An 18,313-nucleotide genomic window follows, 5' to 3' on the forward strand; every position below is an offset into this window, starting at 1 on the left:
GTTTAGTGATTTAGGAGTTGTGTGTTTGAATGTTGGGTTAGACTTAAATTTAAACTCGACTCACTTGAGCTCAGCTGTTTTCAGCTGTTTCCATGTTCCAAACTTAACTTTATATCTACTTTTATAGTTAAGTTGACAGATTGTAGTCTCATTATTAATCTTGCTTGCTAATATGCTGTTTTTTTCTCCAAGATGGAAGAATCGATATTTGTAATCCTAAGATTACAATTGGGGGCAAAAACTAAGCTTCTCTAAACAATGACTTAATGGGAAATTTTTTTTAATATCTCAAATATTGCTAGATATAAGTCTAGAATGTGAAACTACTGTACAAGCATTTTAAAAAAAAATGAAAATTTTCAGACCAGACCTATTTTTTTCAAAAGAATTTTTCTTTCAAGTTAATACTCTTTTTCTTCCAAACTAATAAACTAAATAGACTAGCCATTACATTCGGATTTTCATGGGTGGGAGGCCAGATTATTTTTTATTTTTTATATTTTTAAAGTACATGAATAGTTTTTTAAAATATTGATCTAGTAGATTTTAAAACATTAACACATCCAAGTTAACGTATAAACTATTTGGCCATGAACTCTAGGCTCAAGCTCAACTATGGCCATAAACTCTTAAAACACTTGACATTCAATAAGTCTAATGCCAAATAGTTTACATCCAAGTTAACATATAAACTATTTGGCATTAGATGTTAATGTTTTGAAAAGGATGGGAAGTCTTGGCTAGCTATTCCCATCTCTACAGTTAATTCTGAGTCAGCATTCACGTTGTGGTCGTGTGTTAGATTCATTTTGAAGCTCCTTAGTCTGAAAAACAGTTGAAGCTCTTATTTGCACGCAAAATTAGTTGGAAGCTCCCTCCATTAATTATGACTCTCAAGACTTTATGGAAAATGCCAAAAGCTATAAGTTTGAAAATTATAAGATTGATTTTGAAATATCATATATTTCATGTAGTTGTTTTAATAATTATATTTTGAACATAGTTTTTTTTTTTCTTCGTGTAGATAACTTTCAATAGTTTTGAATAAAGGGGTTTGTCAAGCTGTGTCTGCTGCTTTTAAATCTTGTTCCTGGTTTACAGGCCTGAATGACACTTACATTGCATTAATTCCCAAAGTCTCAAAACCAGAAAAAGTCTTGGCAAATAGGCTGAAAATTTTCCTCCCATCTATTATCTCCACTACACAAAGTGCATTTGTTCCTGGCAGGTTGATCACTGACAGTTTTATCACAGCTTATGATTCAATGCATAATATGCAATGCAAATTATATGGGAGGGATGGATTTATGGCCCTTAAGCTTGGTATGAGCAAGGCTTATGACAGGATAAAGGGGTCCTTCCTTGAAGCTATCATGGAGAAGGTGGGTTTTGCTAGAAGTTGGATCGAGCTCATTATGAGATGTGTCACAACAGTTTCATATTCACTTCTTATCAATGGCAAGCCACACAGGAAGTTCAAACCTACCAGAGGTATTAGACAGGGTGATCCTCTCTCACCCTATCTTTCTATTCTTTGCTTTGAAGCCCTTAGCCATTTGTTAAACAAAGCCGATGTTGCAGATATCATTGGTGTTCCCATTGCTCGAGGTCAGCTCCATATTACTCACTTATGTTTTGCAGATGACAGACTTCTCTGCTCCAGGGCCAACACACTGGAGTGGAGCAGGTTGATCAACCTTTCTGAGACTTATGAATTGGCTTCTAGTCGAAGACTTGATAAAGAACACTGGCATGCCAAGTCTTTCTTTGTGGTTTTGCTATTCATATGCACATAATCAATGTAAGGCTATAAGCGACACCTTCTCATGGTAATATTTTGGAGCCCAAATGCTTATATATAAGAGGTGTCAAGAAGGTGCTTAAAACGTTCTGTTTTTTTTTTTCCCCTAGTTGTCGATGCAATTTATCATTTATTATATCTAATTGTAAATTTGTAATGAATCAAAGTAATCCCATTTTCATGTTGAACTACAAATTTTATACCCGTAATTTCCAATCATTTCTTTTGTAGCTTTGAATTTCTCATCCACTCTCGGCAACTCAATGATTTAAAAAAGAAAAAAAATTAATAGACCAATTCAGTAGATTCCAAACCTGCGATGTACAGGAAGAGGAGGAAAATTTATAAATTTATAAAAATAACTTACCATATTTTCATTTTGCTTGGGAAAAAGTGAAACACTAAAATGGACTTATATCTTTGAGGATTAAAGCTTTTGTTCTGAGTTTTCTATCCCCTTCTCTTATATCTTTGATTTTTATTTATGAATTTTTAAAAAAAAAAAAAAAAAAAAAACTCAATGAAAACTTGCAGTAAATACCCTCTATATTTTTGGTTTGCAAGGTTGTCTCGAGGACTTTGATGATTACCTTAACTAATTTCAAATCACCTAATTGAAATTGGATAGAAACTTATAAAAACTTGGAATTCGTTGCACACGAACGAGACAAGTTTGAGCAAGTTCTCTAAAAAATTTGTGAGGCTTCATTCTACGACAAACTCAAGCTCGAGCAAAATGTTTGCGAGATTTGTCATTTTATACTGGAAATGATTGTGAGGCATGACTCAAGCAACTTTTGTGATTTGAGGATTTATAAATTAAATCATGAAATCATTACCTAATAATTATACAAAAATATAAAATCATATACAACTTTTCTAAATTTCCAAACAAAGTACAGATAAATTACAATTTTTTTAAAATTTCAATAAATAATTATATTCAAATAATTTTTTAATATTTTTATTCTTTTTTTTTCCCTCTCATTTTTTCCAATTTGTAGATGGGAACCACCTCCACCTGGTTTCTTAAAGCTGAATGTTGATGGTGTAATGTTTGCTGATGTGGGAAAAGCTGGAATAGGTGTGATCTTACGGAATAAAGAGGGACAAGTTGTCATGGCAGCAATTAAAAAGGAGGATATGGCGGACGAGCCTGCTACAATCGAGTTGATTGCTTGGCTGAGAGGATTACAACTCTGTCTTCCACTTGGGATCTCTAAACTGGTAGTAGAATTTGACTGTTTACTATTGGTGCAGGAATTACAAGAAAGTCATGAGTTTTCCTCCACGAATGGCAATTTGTTAAAGGATGTTAGAGATCTAATGAAACATTTTAATGAGTTGCATATTAAACATGTTTATAGGGAAGGAAATGGAGTAGCTCATAGTCTGGCTCGGTTTGCATGGAATGTAGTTGATATACAAATGTGGTGGGACTATGTCCCAGCTTTTGTAAATCATGCTCTTTGGTTTGATAAGTTTGCTATGTAACGTTTGCTTATGAATAGAAGTTTCTTTGATTAAAAAAAAAAAAAAACTCACTTTTAGATAGAAAGATATTTGTGTAAAATTTAAAATGCAAATAAAGTAGGAAAGATATATTTACATAAATTGAACCTTACAAATAAAGCTATCATTTAGGCCTTGTTTGGATAACAAGAGTCTATCATTGTAATATCAAAACACCACAAATACAAATATTTTTTAATTTTAAATTTTTGACTTTTTCATTTAATCATTACATTTTTTTCAAATTTTTAAACAAAACACAAAAAAATCAACTTTTTCAAATTTTGAAATAAAAAATATTAAAAAATTATATTCTAATAATATTATAATTTTACAATATTTTTATTAACTTTTTCTCTCTTATTTTGTTAAAACTTCATCAAACATCATATTTTGCTGTCAAGCCTTAATGATTTTATAGTTTTATTTATTTATTGGATTGGTAGGTTAGTAGAATCAACGAGGCCAGCTGCAGAATTGAATCAGAGGAATAAAAGAAAAAATAGAGTTACATAGTGGAAAAAGATCACTTCTGATGATTGTACATAAAAAGTCTTTTGGAGTTTCAGCCAACTATATATTAATGCCATAAAAAACTAAGCCATCTACACTACTGTCACGAATTCAATTAACTGATAGAGACACTTGAAATTCTTGCAACCAGAAGTAACTAGAGACAACACGATGCATAACGTGGACGTGATTTTTATCTTTGAAGTGATGCCACGCGTCATTATTTTTTTATTTTTTTTATTTTACTATCATCTTCTATCAGCTTCCGCTACCGACTTAATATTTAACTAATTATTTCATATCATATAAACAAATTTAAAGAGAATAATAATAAAATAAATGATAAATGTCATATTTCGTTATCTTTTTATAATTTTGCTCAAGGTGTCGAGACTATATATCTCCAGTATAATTTTGAGTAAAAAAATAAAACTTTCTTCTCAAAATTTAATTATTATATTTCAAATAAATGAAATTTATTTCTTTTTTCCGACTTTTGATTTTTTTTTAAATTTTCTGAAAAATGAATTATATACATTAACTACTATTTACTTTCACACCTCACACCTAGAGGAACCACCACGACCAAGAGCTTAAGGCTATGTTTGGGTACCAAAAGTTTCTCAACACTTTCCAAGTATTCTCGTACTTTTGAAAATACTTCACATGCCAAACAACTTAAAATACTCTCAATGGGACCCACAAACTCACTTCAATCTCTACTCATAACTATTCACAAATATTCTATAATACTCATCACTATTACATATAAATAAAAAATAAAATCACTTTAATATTTATCACTATTAAATATAAATAAAATAAAATCATTATAATATATAAATAAAAAATAAAATCACTATAATATATAAATAAAAAATAAAATCACTATAATATTTATCACTATTAAATATAAATAAAAAATAAAATCATTATAATATATAAATAAAAATAAAATCACTATAATATATAAATAAAAAATAAAATCACTATAATAAAATAACTATAATATATAAATAAAAAATAAAATCACTATTATATATAAATAAAAAATAAAATCACTAAAATATATAAATAAAAAATAAAATCACTATAATATATAAATAAAAAATAAAATAACTATAATATATAAATAAAAAATAAAATCGCTATAATATATAAATAAAAAATAAAATCACTATAATATATAATAAATAAAAAATAAAATTACTATAATATTTATCACTATTAAATATAAATAAAAAATAAAATCATTATAATATATAAATAAAAAATAAAATCACTATAATATTTATCACTATTAAATATAAATAACAAATAAAATCATTATAATATATAAATAAAAAATAAAATCACTATAATATATAAATAAAAAATAAAATCACTATAATATGTAAATAAAAAATAAAATCACTATAATATATAAATAAAAAATAAAATCACTATAATATTTATCACTATTAAATATAAATAAAAAATAAAATCATTATAATATATAAATAAAAAATAAAATCACTATAATAAAATAACTATAATATATAAATAAAAAATATTTATCACTATTATATATAAATAAAAAATAAAATCACTATTATATATAAATAAAAAATAAAATCACTAAAATATATAAATAAAAAATAAAATCAATATAATATATAATAAATAAAAAATAAAATTACTATAATATTTATCACTATTAAATATAAATAAAAAATAAAATCATTATAATATATAAATAAAAAATAAAATCAATATAATATATAAATAAAAAATAAAATCATTATAATATTTATCTCTATTATATATAAATAAAAAATAAAAACACTAAAATATATAAATAAAAATAAAATCACTATTATATATAAATTAAAAATAAAATACTATAATATTTATCACTATTATATATAAATTAAAAATAGAATCACTATAATATATAAATAAAAAATAACATTACTAGAATATTTATCACTATTATATATATATATATATAAATAAAATCATTATAATATTTATCACTATTATATATAAATTAAAAATAAAATCATTATAATATTTATCATTATTATATATAAATTAAAAATAAAATCATTATAATATTTATCATTATTATATATAAAAGTAAAATAAAATCACTACAATATTTATTAATATTAAAAAATCAGTATAATAAAATCATTATAATATTTATTATTAAAAATCAAATCACTATAATATTTATGGGACTCACACATTTTTTAACTACCTACTTAAAAGTCAACAACTCAACATACTTCACACATCCAAACAATTCAAAATACTCTCAATGGGACCCACAAACTCACTCCAATCTCTACTCATAACTATTCACAAACATTCTCAACACTTCTCAACACTTTTCAACACCCAAACGTACCCTAAGACTCAGCATGCCGTGAGCATCTAGAAATTTCTTTCAGGTCAGTAAGGGTCCCTGAACTAAACTTTAAAATGCATGTTGTTGGAAGAATTGCGAATGTGTTGTGCGGACTGGTTGGAAAATGCAGAAATGAGGCGTGGTTGTGAAGCGTTGGGACGGAAATTGTAGTGGTTGTGAATTTGTGAACTAGCTAAGGGCCATGAAGAGTTGGGGTTTTTTTTTTTTTTTTTTTTTTTTTTTTTTTTTTTTTTTAAAACGAGGACAGTACCTCCATTTTATTCAATAAATCCTCACTTTAGATAGAATAAAACCATGATAACAGGGCCCATATTAGGACCACACAAGAAGTACCAATACTAAGTTAAGGACTCCAAACAACAAAATACATGGACGAAAATGGACACAACTATTACTAACGGATGCGTAAATAGGGGAGGTTGAGTTTTTCCGTTTAGATGAGACCTCGGAGTTTCCTCGGTAAATTGCATAAGATTATTCCATACTTGGTTTATCCCTTGCGGGCCAAGTTTTGCCAAATAATCGGCGGAGGCCTTTCCTTATGGGAAGACATGTTGAATCGAGTGATCCCCTTCTTTGAAAATTTTCAGGACTTCATCCCAATAGTCTTCGAGATACCACACTCCACATGAAGTGTTGGGGTTTAGTTGCAGTTGTTGTGGTGTTAAGTATTGGCTTGGTGTGAAAATTTGTATTTTGTGTTTATTATTAATTGATGTTGTGCCATGTCAATCACAAATTACCTGTTGCATATTTGCACTGTATCTGTTTGATGTCATTATAATTTCATTAACTGTGCTCTATGTCTATGTTTGTGCCGAAACTTGGAAAATTGGCAGTTTTGGTGTCATATATTAAAAAGGACAATGATACACCACCAACTATATATATTACAATTCAAGTACTACTAAACATTAAATTTTTTTTTTTTTACTTTAATTCAAAATTTCTGTACTTGCAGCAATTCAAAGTAGATAAAATAATAATTTTTTATAATTAGTTGTAAACAAATTTTAGTATTGTTGTTCTTATATTATTTTCCCATTAAAATTATGTTTTTGTGGGTGTGTACGTATGACGACCCCAAATCGAGATGAGACATTATCTCCGTAGAGCTCCTCTGGTCACTCGAAAGAGTGTAACACTGAGTGACATTCACTGGGTTGTGGTCTAGTGGCAACCGGCTCGGACGAGACGGTAACACTCTCGTGTTGACTTTGTGGCCTCTCTAATGATAGAGGCTAGAGGATGCCTAGTCACGTACTCACTGAACGCAAAGCTGGGTATCGCTCTTTATAAAACAGGAGACTTGAACACAAGTCTTTAGAATTTGGCATAACTACAAAATCAATTAATGCATAGCCAGAAAAACTTTCTTTTATATTGAAGAGTTGCAAGCCATATTTAAGTTATACAAAGCTTTTTACAAATTAATTTCTGTTATATTGAATTTCTTTAAAGTTTTCTAGAAAATCTATTTTTAAAGTAGCAAGTTGTTTTTGTATTTGTAGCTTATGATATTATTTATTTAATTTGAGAAATTCAAATTGTAAAGTTGTTTTTTAAATTAACTCATGCTATATAAATACTTTATTATCCATATCGGTTTTTAAATATATTTTTTCTTATTGAATTCATGTGGCCAACTGTACGTGGTGGAATATTCCATGATTCCATGTGACTGAATTAAATGTATCAAAGAAAAAGCAGAGTACTGGAAAAAGACTTGAAAGAAAGGATCGGAGACTTTGGCTAAAAAAACAGAGAGGAAAAAGACTGGTGATAACTACAAAATTAAGGAATTAATAGAGCTATAAATAATACCTTCCACGAAATTAATTAATGAATATGTCGTTTTGAGAAGAAAAATGATACTTAGAACCTTTTATTTTTTTTAAATAAAATCTTAAAGCACTTTTAGTTTTAACAAATTCACGTAGCACATTAGTCTTTTACGAATTAGGATCCAACATTAATTGAGCAGGACTCCCATAAATAGTCTTGCTTCCTTCTTTTCTATCTCACCAAAACGGCAGAGGCCTAAAACGGTAGTGTTTCTTTATTTGCACACTTTCTCCTTAATTCGTTTCCTTTCTCCGACGAAAACAATGGCAGAGCTCCTTCTTTCTGCATCCCTTCACGTGCTGTTTGACCGATTGGCGTCTCCTGAGTTGCTGCAATTCGTTCGCCAAGAGGGACTACGAAAACAGCTGGACAAGTGGGACAAAACGTTGACAAGAATTCGTAAGGTGCTTCATGATGCAGAGGAGAAGCAACACACTGAAAGGTCAGTGAAAGCTTGGCTTGATGATCTCAGAGACTTGGCCTACGACGTGGAAGATATATTGGATGAGTTCGCCACGGAATCAGCTTTGCGACGTACGTTGATGGCTTCTTCTAGTAAGGTACGGAATCTCATCCCTTCTTGGTTTACTGGTTTAACTCCAAGTGCTGTTAAGATAAAGAAAATAAAGAAAATCACTGCTAGATTTAATGATCTCGTGATACAAAAAGATCAACTGAAGTTGGTGGAAATTGTTAGTCCAAGGCCAAGCAAAAGAAGGGAGCCCTCAACTTCTGTGGAGACCGAAGATCACATCTACGGTAGGGAGGAAGTCGCAGAGGCTGTTCTTCAATTATTGATAAGTGATAAACATAGTGATGCCTTGACTAAAGTACCCAATGTGATTCCTATAGTTGGTATGGGGGGTATCGGAAAGACAACATTGGCCCAGCTGGTATACAATGATAAAAAAGTGGAGAGCTTTTTCAATCTGAAAGCATGGGCTTGTGTTTCAGAAGATTTTGATGTTGCTGCAGTTACAAAAACAATTTTACAATCTTTGACCTCGGAAAACTGTGGCGGCAAAGATTTAAATTGGTTGCAAGTCAAATTGAAGGAGAAACTACTTGGGAAAAGGTTTTTGGTAATTCTTGATGATGTTTGGAACGAGAAATACGATGATTGGATTCGCCTACGTGCTCCATTTAAAGCAGGGGCTCCGGGAAGTAGTATTATCGTCACAACTCGTAATAAGGGAGTATCATCACTAATGAGAAACAAGGAAGTTGAGCCTTTTCAATTGAAGTTGTTGTCAAATGAAGCTTGTTTGTCCATATTTACCCAACATGCATTGGAAGCAAGAGACTTCAGTGCCCATCCAAACCTTAAAGATATTGGTGAGGAACTCGTTAGAAGGTGTAAAGGCTTGCCATTGGCAGTAAAAACTATTGCAGGAGTCTTACGTAGTGAAGATGAAGACCGTAATGAGTGGGAAAAAGTTTTGAAGAATAAGATATGGGATATTCCAGTAGAAGTAAATGGAATTCCTTCCTCTCTTATGGTAAGCTATGACAATCTATCTTCACATTTGAAGAGGTGCTTTGCTTACTGTTCAATACTACCAAAGGACTATGAATTTGAGGAGAAGGAGGTGGTTTTATTATGGATGGCAGAAGGTCTAATTCAACCCCTACAAGATCATGAAGAGGAAATGGAAGATTTGGGTTCTAAGTATTTTCGCAATCTATTGTCAAGGTCATTTTTCCAACAGTCACGTATTAATGAATCACAATTTGTGATGCATGACCTCATCAATGATTTGGCTCAGTCGGTTGCAGGCAATACGTGCTTTAGAATGGAAGATAGGGTTGGAGGTACTAAGCATGAGAATAGTCCTATAAAGGCACGACACTCATCTTATTTGGGAAGCAAATTTGATGCAACTAAAAAGTTTGAGGTTTTTTCTAAATTCACAAGTTTACGTACATTCTTACCTCTCATGCTACCATGTCCAGGTTATTGCTATTTGGCTCATCATGTTCCTTTTGAATTGGTTCCAACATTACGTTGTTTAAGGGTGTTATCTTTCAACGGATACTGCATAATGGAGCTATCAGATTCTATTGGTGATTTGAAGCATTTGCGGTACCTTAACCTTTCACACACTCGAATTAGATTCCTGCCAGAATCAATAACTAGTCTCTACAACTTACAAACATTGTTGTTGGAGAGATGTATTTGTCTAAAGAAATTACCTTCAATGTTTCGAAACTTGGTCAACCTACGCCACCTCAACATTGAAGATGCAGATAATTTGGAAGGAATGCCTATGCAAATAGGTAAACTAACTTGTCTTCAAACACTGTCTAATCTAGTTCTTGGAAAAGAAAGTAGTTGCTCTGGAATAAAGGAGCTTGGACCTTTGAATCATCTTCGAGGGACACTCTGCATTTCAAGATTAGAGAATATGATTGAACCGAAGGATGCAAAGGATGCTGAATTAAATAAAAAGACGAAAATTAGTGGGTTGTGGTTGAAATGGAGTAAATACATTGATGAGTCAAAAGACATGACAAGTGAACTAGAGGTACTAAATGGGCTATGGCCTCACGATGCTTTGACGAAGCTAGTTATAATTAACTATGGTGGTACAAGATTTCCTAATTGGTTAACATCTCCTTCATTTCCTCATATGGTCTCATTGAGATTAGAAAATTGTTACAACTGCACATCATTACCTCCACTGGGGCAATATTTGCCATCACTAAAAAATCTTTGGATCGAGGGCATGGCTAAAGTGAAGAGTGTTGGTTTTGAATTTTGTGGTAGTAATTTAGAGACTTTGCATTTCCATGACATGGAGAAGTGGGAGAATTGGAATCCTTGTGAAGAATTCCCAAATTTGCATGAGCTTTCCCTTCTTAACTGTCCGAAGCTATTAGGGAAGTTACCAAACAACCATCCTTTACTAAACAAAGTTGTGATAAATGATTGTGCACAGTTGGTGGTCTCACTTTCATGCTTTCCAGATAAATGCAAATTTAACATTGAGGAATCCGAAATGCTTGATATGGAAGGGATGGTGTGTGGAAGCAAGGCTACATTCAAATTAATAGAATTATCCAGATCACTTTCACCAATTTCAGATATGGAAGGTCTGGCGGAGTTGGAATGGTTAAGGATCAAAAACTGTGAGGAGCTGACGAATTTGTGGTTTGACAACAAGGGATCACTGCCACATCTCCCATTTCTGCGTCGTCTCGACATTTATAATTGTCCCAAACTATTATCTTTGGTGGTGGAAGAAGTTGATCAAGAGCGTCTCCAACTATCATTACCCAAGGCATTGATGTACAACAACACGTGTCTTCAGTCTATTGATATTTTTAATTGTGATTCGCTAACACATTTTGCAAGAAGCCATCTGCCTCCAACTTTAAAGCGGCTACATATAAGCAACTGCAGGAGTATGAGGAATTTGGTGGAGGATGATGAAAATGATACAAAAAACAGTAGCGAAGAATTACCTACCCTTGAGATCTTGTCTGTTTGCAATTGTCCATCCCTTGAATTCTTAACATCAAGCGGAGAATTACCTACCACACTTCAAAGCCTTTCTATTCAGGAATGTCCGAAGCTGGAGTCAGTAGCGAAGAGTTTTCATCATAATTTGTTTCTGAAAACCATCACCATCTCCGATTGTGAGAAAATGCAGGGACTGCAGAATTGCATACACAACCTCACCTCTCTTCGAGATTTGAAAATACGGAATTGTCCGAGCATTTTATCATTTCCCAAAGAAGGTTTTCCCACAAATCTAACAACGCTTATGATCTCTCATCATAAATTCACTGATGCCTTGTTCGATTGGGGGCTGAACAACCTCACTTCTCTTCATGAACTTCATATTGGTGGATCTCAGCATCTGGAATGCCTGCCTTTCGAGGGCTTAAGAAAACTCACCTCTCTTAAAACATTGTGGATATTTGACTGTGAGAACCTTGCATGTTTTCCAGAGGATGGACTGCCTTCCTCACTCCTAGAGCTTAATATCTCTAATTGCCAAAAGTTCATGTCCTTTCCAAAGAATGGCCTACCTCCCTCACTCCAGCAACTTGCAATCTATGAATGTCCTCTGCTGGAAGAACGCTGCAAGAAAGATCAGAGAGGAGAGTGGCGCAGGATAGCTGACATCCCTTATGTTGAAATTAATGGCAAATACCTTTATGAGACTTGAAACAGAGGAAAAAGTACAAAGGTAAGTTTGTTCTGGCTCTGATCCAAATTTCCTTTGAATGTTGAACGGTGGCATTGGAGAGATCCTGTCACTCCTATTGCTTGCTGCGACTCTGGTTGTTATGCTGAATTCTTGTGGTTTTTTTTTTTGTTCTCGTTGGATTTGATGTAGCAAACCACTTTCAAGTTAATATAAGAGATTGATGCGTGGAAGAACTGTTGGAATTTTAGTGAATTCCATAAGCCAAGACCACACCTCAAATCATTGTAAAAAAATTGATTTTGGCAATTATGCAATGTATGATTTATGAGTTTTGTGGTATGCTAATAGAAAAGAACCGTTACTCTTGTTCTCAGGTTGAAGGGGGAGAAGAAATTGTAAACCAAGCAGCGATGGACGCCATTTCTCATAGCAAATAATTGGCTCTAATTCTTAGTGAGGTGGGCCGAGCGCACAAACATTAGATTGCGCTGATCTTCAAACCCTATATATTTGCTGTGTTCACAATGGCTGGATCATGGATTCTTCTCTGCCTCAACATACTCTTCTAAAATTGCAGCAGCAAGCTGTTGGCATGCCATGTCATTCCTCATGCAATGTTTGGCTACAAGCGAACTTGTCTCATGATATTGTTTTGGAGTCCCAATGCTTATAAGAGCCATCAAGAAGGTGCTTGTAAGTTTGTAATGAATCAAAGTAATCCATTCAAACACTAAAATGGACTAATAATTAGTATTCTGGCATAGAAGATAGAAATCCAAAACATCCAAATTGATCTGCCATCGTCCTCAGCCATCATTCTGGCTAAGTCCGAAGATTGAAAGGAAGGTCATTGGTTTGAATCTCTATTCGGCTGAAAATTTCTAAAAATAAATGATTTGGATTAGATTCCTGGACATTTTTCTGGATTTTGATTAGGATTTTGGAAAGTGTACCTTTGATTTCTTCCTCTCAACTTAGACTTTTGCTAGTTGTCATTATTATCTCTTACAGTAAGTGGAGATTTTTGTTGAAACCATTTGTTCTTCTTGTGGTTTGAATTTCAAGGTGCTGTTAATGAAAAGACTCAGGCATCCCAATGTTGTGCTCTTCATGGGACCTGTAACACGTCCCCCAAACTCTCTTGCTCTGACCATAGTCATTTATAGTCTTATCACAGATTTATATGGAAGACAACGTGTTCCATATTTAAACTTACGAACAAAAGCCTTTATTAGTAACCTGAATTATCAATCTGTATGCTCTAGCTACATAGTAGGCGATTATTCCTTTTTCTTAACAGGCATTGATTTACTTGAAAGTAACACAGCACACGCTTGTACACACGTACGCACATGGACATGGACACATAACCAATGAAATGGCTTCAAAAGAGGCTCTTGAATGGTAGGGCTTTTGGAAAGTAGAAGAAAACACTCATGAAAATAGATCTTAGAAACTTCAGTTCCTTTTAATGGAAAGGTTATACACTTCTCACCAAAGGTTTGAACAGTATATATCCTCTTGGTGGCTGCATCTGGTGGTAGTTGTACAACCATATAATTTATACAATAATGTTAAAAAGTTAATTTTAACATTATTGAAATATCACGATCATCTGTCATGCCTATTATGTAGTCATCCATCTTGCAATATGCTTTGCTTTCTTGATAATTTAATTGTTTCTATGCGTCTTGGATTGCAAGTATGCAACCCTTGAAACTAGTAATGAAAAGTTAATATTTGTATTTCACTCCTTCAGGCTGAGTGGATGGCCCCAGAAGTGCTAAGAAATGGACATGCAAATGAAAAGTAAGCCTTTTTCGATGCAGTATCTTCTTTTTCGCCCTGGATGGAAGGTTTTAATTACATCATGTATAAAATATGGAGGTGTGAAATTTGTAGCTTTGGGGTCATACTGTAGATGTCTATACATTGCAACGACCCGGGGGGGAGGGGCGGGGGATGAACCCAATGCAAGTTGTTGGTGCAGTTGGATTTCAACATCGGCGTCTTGACATTCCAGATGATATGGATCCTGCCATTGTAGATATTATTCAAAGTGCAGGCAGACGAAAGTATTCTTTTGGTGATTTGAAAACTCCAATGCACAAACGCTTTTGTTGCCTTACCTTACACTCGAACCCTGTGAAAGTCATAAAAGGTTAAATTCTCTTATGAATTAGTAGTGGTGGATTGGAATTCTATTTTTGTGTTTATCATGGTTGTTACTTGTTACAATGTATCGAGTATACTTAAAATTCATTTCTGTGTTCCTGACAAAAGATCCAATTTAACATTTTAGAGACCCAAAATTGACACCCACATTTGCTGAGATCATGGCTGCTTTGAAGCCATTGCAGAAGCCAATAACCAGTTCTCAAGTTCCCAGGCCAAGCATATCCCCAGGCAGTGGTCGTCAGAAGGCTCTGCCATCACAAATTCTAGAAGAAGCAGGCTAGAAGAGCAAACTATACCATCATACTCTCTGTCATTGGACTGCAAAAATATGGGTGAAGTTCTAGATTGCCTTGGACTAGTCTGAGAAAGTGATGGATTGATTTCCCTACATTCAAACCAATCTGAGATTGTGATTCTTTTTTCTCAATTCCTTTTTTTCTCCATCACAGTGCAGCTATCCTCAAGGTTGTATATTTGTTTGTAGAAAACCAATGAAATTGTTGTAATGAATTTTTTGAAAATTTTTCTTTTTGTGGAGTTCTTCCATTTTGATTTTCTAACTGAATTGATACAAAGACATAATGCAATCTGCATTAGTTGTTACTACAAGGATGAGAGCAAAGGACAACATTCCCTTTATGTTCTACAACTATTTAACAGAACAGTCCATTTTACAACTAACCAAGGTGATTGCCATTTCATAAAAAATACTAAAACTTTTTGTTGCTTTGAGCTTTTAAGTTTTACATTTTCTCGTTCAATTTTGATTTTCATGATCTTATGCAAGAATGCTTCCTTCACATTCAGATTCTCTTGTACTGCAGATGTTTATGTGAATTACCCAAATCAGATTTCTCTCGACTTCTGGGTCCCATCTGACTTGGATTAATATTATCTTTCTCTTCTTAATTATGATTACAACATAGGAGAAAATATCTAAGGAGAAAGTTCTCTGGCTGAGTTTAAACTGTACCCACCCTAAGCAACTTTAGCAGAGTTTCTCCAATAATAATAATAAATAAATAAAAAAAATCCCTCAGCTTAGCTGTTTTATAATTGTTATATATGTTTCTGGATTTATTAATTGTTTTTCATAATCTATATATTTGGAACAAATCTATATAGAAGAAGTTTAATTAATCTAAACCAAAGGTGGGTTATAAGGAATAAGAATACACAGATAAAGAGAGGATTGCAAACTTTATATTCCAGTATGCAAATTCAACCCCAATAGTGGACTTGGAATCTACCGGAATTCCTCTTTTGCAAACCTTCAGATAAGATTTGATTTCCCAATCCCAGAGTCTCCCGTAAGAACTGTCTTCATGAATAGATAATCACAATCTTCATGAAATGCATCAGGCATTTATTTTGTATTTCTTTTGCTCTGAATCTCCCTAATCATGAAAGACAAAAGGAAAAGAAGAAAACGTTGAGAAGAAAATGAAGTTTATAAGAAGAGGAAAATATCTATATCTATATCAGTATATATATGTATGTATTTTAGACAAAGTACTTTTAGCAGTTCCTTTGGCATTGTTTTTGGAGGGTACAGAGTATTTATATGTGAAAACATTGAGGAATTGAAAAGATATCATGGCTGTTTCCTGATGTTATTAATTTTCATATTTAATATTTATGCTGATGTGTCAAAGCTTGATTAGAAGGTCTTCCCTAATACAAATTGATGATTTAGCTTATTTAATTTTGGTTGCTCTAAAAGTTGTGTATTAGTGATCATAGATTTTCTTAGAAGTTGGTGAATGAACACTAGCATTTTCTGCAATCCCCTGCATGACAAATCCCAAGGAACATGGGCTCAAACTTTCGGTCCATTATTCATTCCAGTAACTGAATGAGACTTTTGTTGAGGGTTTTCTATCTCCTTCTCTTATATCTTTCATTCCTTTGAATTTTTTTTTACAAGGTTGTCATGAGGACTCAGATGATTACCTGAACTAATTTCAAATCACCCAGAGTTTTGGACTCAGATTCTAGGGGATTGAAATCTACCAAGGAGACAAGTTGAGCGATGAGATGAGGTGAAAGTTGAATAAAATATTATTAAAATATTATTTTTTAATATTATTTTTGTTTTAAAATTATTTGTATTTTGTTTAAAAGTAAAGAAAAGTTGTAATAATTAGATGAGACGAGCTGACATGGTTTGTGTTTGTAGCCTTTTAGAGATATCCTTGAAAATCACGTCTGCTCTATCTATATTGTGGAACAAAGGATTTGTGATCTTCAAATAGTATAAAACGAGAGCTTTCTTCATTGTAACAGCACCTGTTATCTAATGATTTAGTTCTTGTCAAAAAGGGTTCTTTGATTGTACTACTATGGCCTTATGCTTATGCTTATGCTTAACCACTTACTTTACTCAGATCATCCATTGGGGTTATGAATATAAATACAGAAATTGGTATAGAAAAACAAAATCCTCTGTTTTACTGATTGAGAATATGAATATCTATATATATAAGCTGATAAATATTTACCTGTTCAATGCTTGCAGATGGATGGCATTTCTCATAACAAAATCCAAGCTCACAAACATTAGCTTGCGCTCTTCAAACCCCATATATTTGCTGTTTTCACAATGGCAGGATCATAGATTCCTTCTCTGCCTCAACATACACTTTTAAAATTGCAGCACCAAGTTGTTGTTGGCATGCCAAGTCTTTCTTCATGTTTTGGATGCCCAATGCTTATAAGAGCTGTCAAGAAGGTGCTTAAAAATAGGTCGGTTCACGTGGAGTGTAGGGTCCCGCGCATATGAGAGGATGGTCGTTACTTTTTGCAAGAAGCCAGCTTCCTCCATAAACTCTAAAGCAGCTAATACATACTTAGCTGTAAGAATATGAGAAAATTGATTTAGCAGTGGGGATGATAATACCAACAACAGTTGCAGCAGCACCTAATCTCTTCTTGAGCATTTGTACATTCAAGATGAACTCTTTCCTTATAAAGCTGTCTCTGATGAATATTTCTTTTGATCTTCGATGCTTGTGACTAAGTTGTTGCAGCTTCCAAGTGCCATCTGAAAAATGAATGTGCAATTATACTGTCTTAATTTGTTTACTGTCTTTGGCTAAACTTACCATAAACACTTTGATCCTGAATGGACATCTATTCGTCAATATTTCCTGCCACTAAACATTACTGTCTTTCATATTCATATGTTAGGATGAAACTCTAGTTGACAGTATTCCTTGCCACTAAGCACTACTGTTTCTATTGGTTCCTCAGCAACTAAAGGATGTATTCAACACTTTTCTGGTACGTTGGGATTGGTGAATTGCTCTTTGCTGAGTGGTCTTGCAATGATTCTTTTACCTAAATATTCTAATAGAAAAAGGCTTACTCCTCTTAAATTCAAGAGATTGATGCTTGGGATGACAACAACCTGAGATACAGCAGGGCTATAACATCACCTCTCTTTCATCTAATACCCTTAATTCTATTAAAAAAAATACGCCTCTGTTTAAAGTTGTGTCAATTTAAGAGATTGTTAGTGCCTATAACATTCATTAATTAGTTATATGGAGCAGGCCGCATCTTGTTTTTTAGAGTTGGTGATGGTGGGCATTATAGACATTTTTATCACTTAAGTTATATCGAGCTCTTGAATTTTTGAGGAAGTTGGAACCACCTGTATGGGTAATCAAAGTCCTAACTTGTTTGTGAAAAGTCATTGAGCGCATGTGCTGCACTGTTTTGACTTTTGTCCTTAAGATTCATTTTTGTCGACGAATAATGGAGCTTTGGATTTGAAAGAACACGTGTTAACTGGAAGATACATAAACAATCACTTGTTCCAACATTTATTGTAGCTATATGTGCACATAAAAGGTTACTAGTTGTGTGTCTCATTTTGTCTGTTCATCTATA

General features: G+C 32.9%; 2 protein-coding genes across 12 annotated transcripts in view; both read left to right on the top strand.

The window, feature by feature from the left end:
- The first annotated feature begins 8,263 nt into the window (after positions 1 to 8,263).
- The window catches only part of LOC108980961 (putative disease resistance protein At3g14460), a 29,772-nt gene continuing 19,722 nt past the window's right edge, over positions 8,264 to 18,313 (top strand). For all 6 annotated transcript variants that reach the window (XM_035686007.1, XM_035686009.1, XM_035686011.1 and 3 more), the window contains exon 1: positions 8,264 to 8,632. In XM_035686007.1, coding sequence (XP_035541900.1) covers positions 8,348 to 8,632 — 285 coding nt within the window. In that variant the 5' untranslated portion in view covers positions 8,264 to 8,347. The remainder of the gene's footprint in view (positions 8,633 to 18,313) is intronic.
- On the top strand, positions 8,654 to 17,549 carry LOC108980959 (putative disease resistance protein At3g14460). 6 transcript variants are annotated; one of them, XM_035686015.1, is made up of 7 exons: positions 8,838 to 12,280; positions 12,616 to 12,934; positions 14,001 to 14,050; positions 14,144 to 14,402; positions 14,544 to 15,105; positions 16,347 to 16,461; positions 16,938 to 17,549. In XM_035686015.1, the coding sequence occupies exon 1, from the start codon at positions 8,942 to 8,944 to the stop codon at positions 12,257 to 12,259; it is 3,318 nt and encodes a 1,105-aa protein (XP_035541908.1). In that variant the 5' UTR covers positions 8,838 to 8,941; the 3' UTR covers positions 12,260 to 12,280; positions 12,616 to 12,934; positions 14,001 to 14,050; positions 14,144 to 14,402; positions 14,544 to 15,105; positions 16,347 to 16,461; positions 16,938 to 17,549. The 6 variants fall into 6 exon arrangements, with proteins under 6 accessions (XP_018807568.2, XP_035541908.1, XP_035541907.1 ...); XM_035686014.1 differs by having other exon boundaries at positions 14,163 to 14,402; XM_035686016.1 differs by having other exon boundaries at positions 12,616 to 12,928.

The sequence above is a fragment of the Juglans regia genome, chromosome 15 (assembly GCF_001411555.2).
Source record: "Juglans regia cultivar Chandler chromosome 15, Walnut 2.0, whole genome shotgun sequence".
Taxonomy (NCBI): Eukaryota; Viridiplantae; Streptophyta; class Magnoliopsida; order Fagales; family Juglandaceae; genus Juglans; species Juglans regia.

What these genes read in the sequence shown, in the direction of transcription:
- LOC108980959 (XM_018952023.2), top strand. Translation starts at nt 8,942, where the DNA reads ATGGGGGGTATCGGAAAGACAACATTGGCCCAGCTGGTATACAATGAT.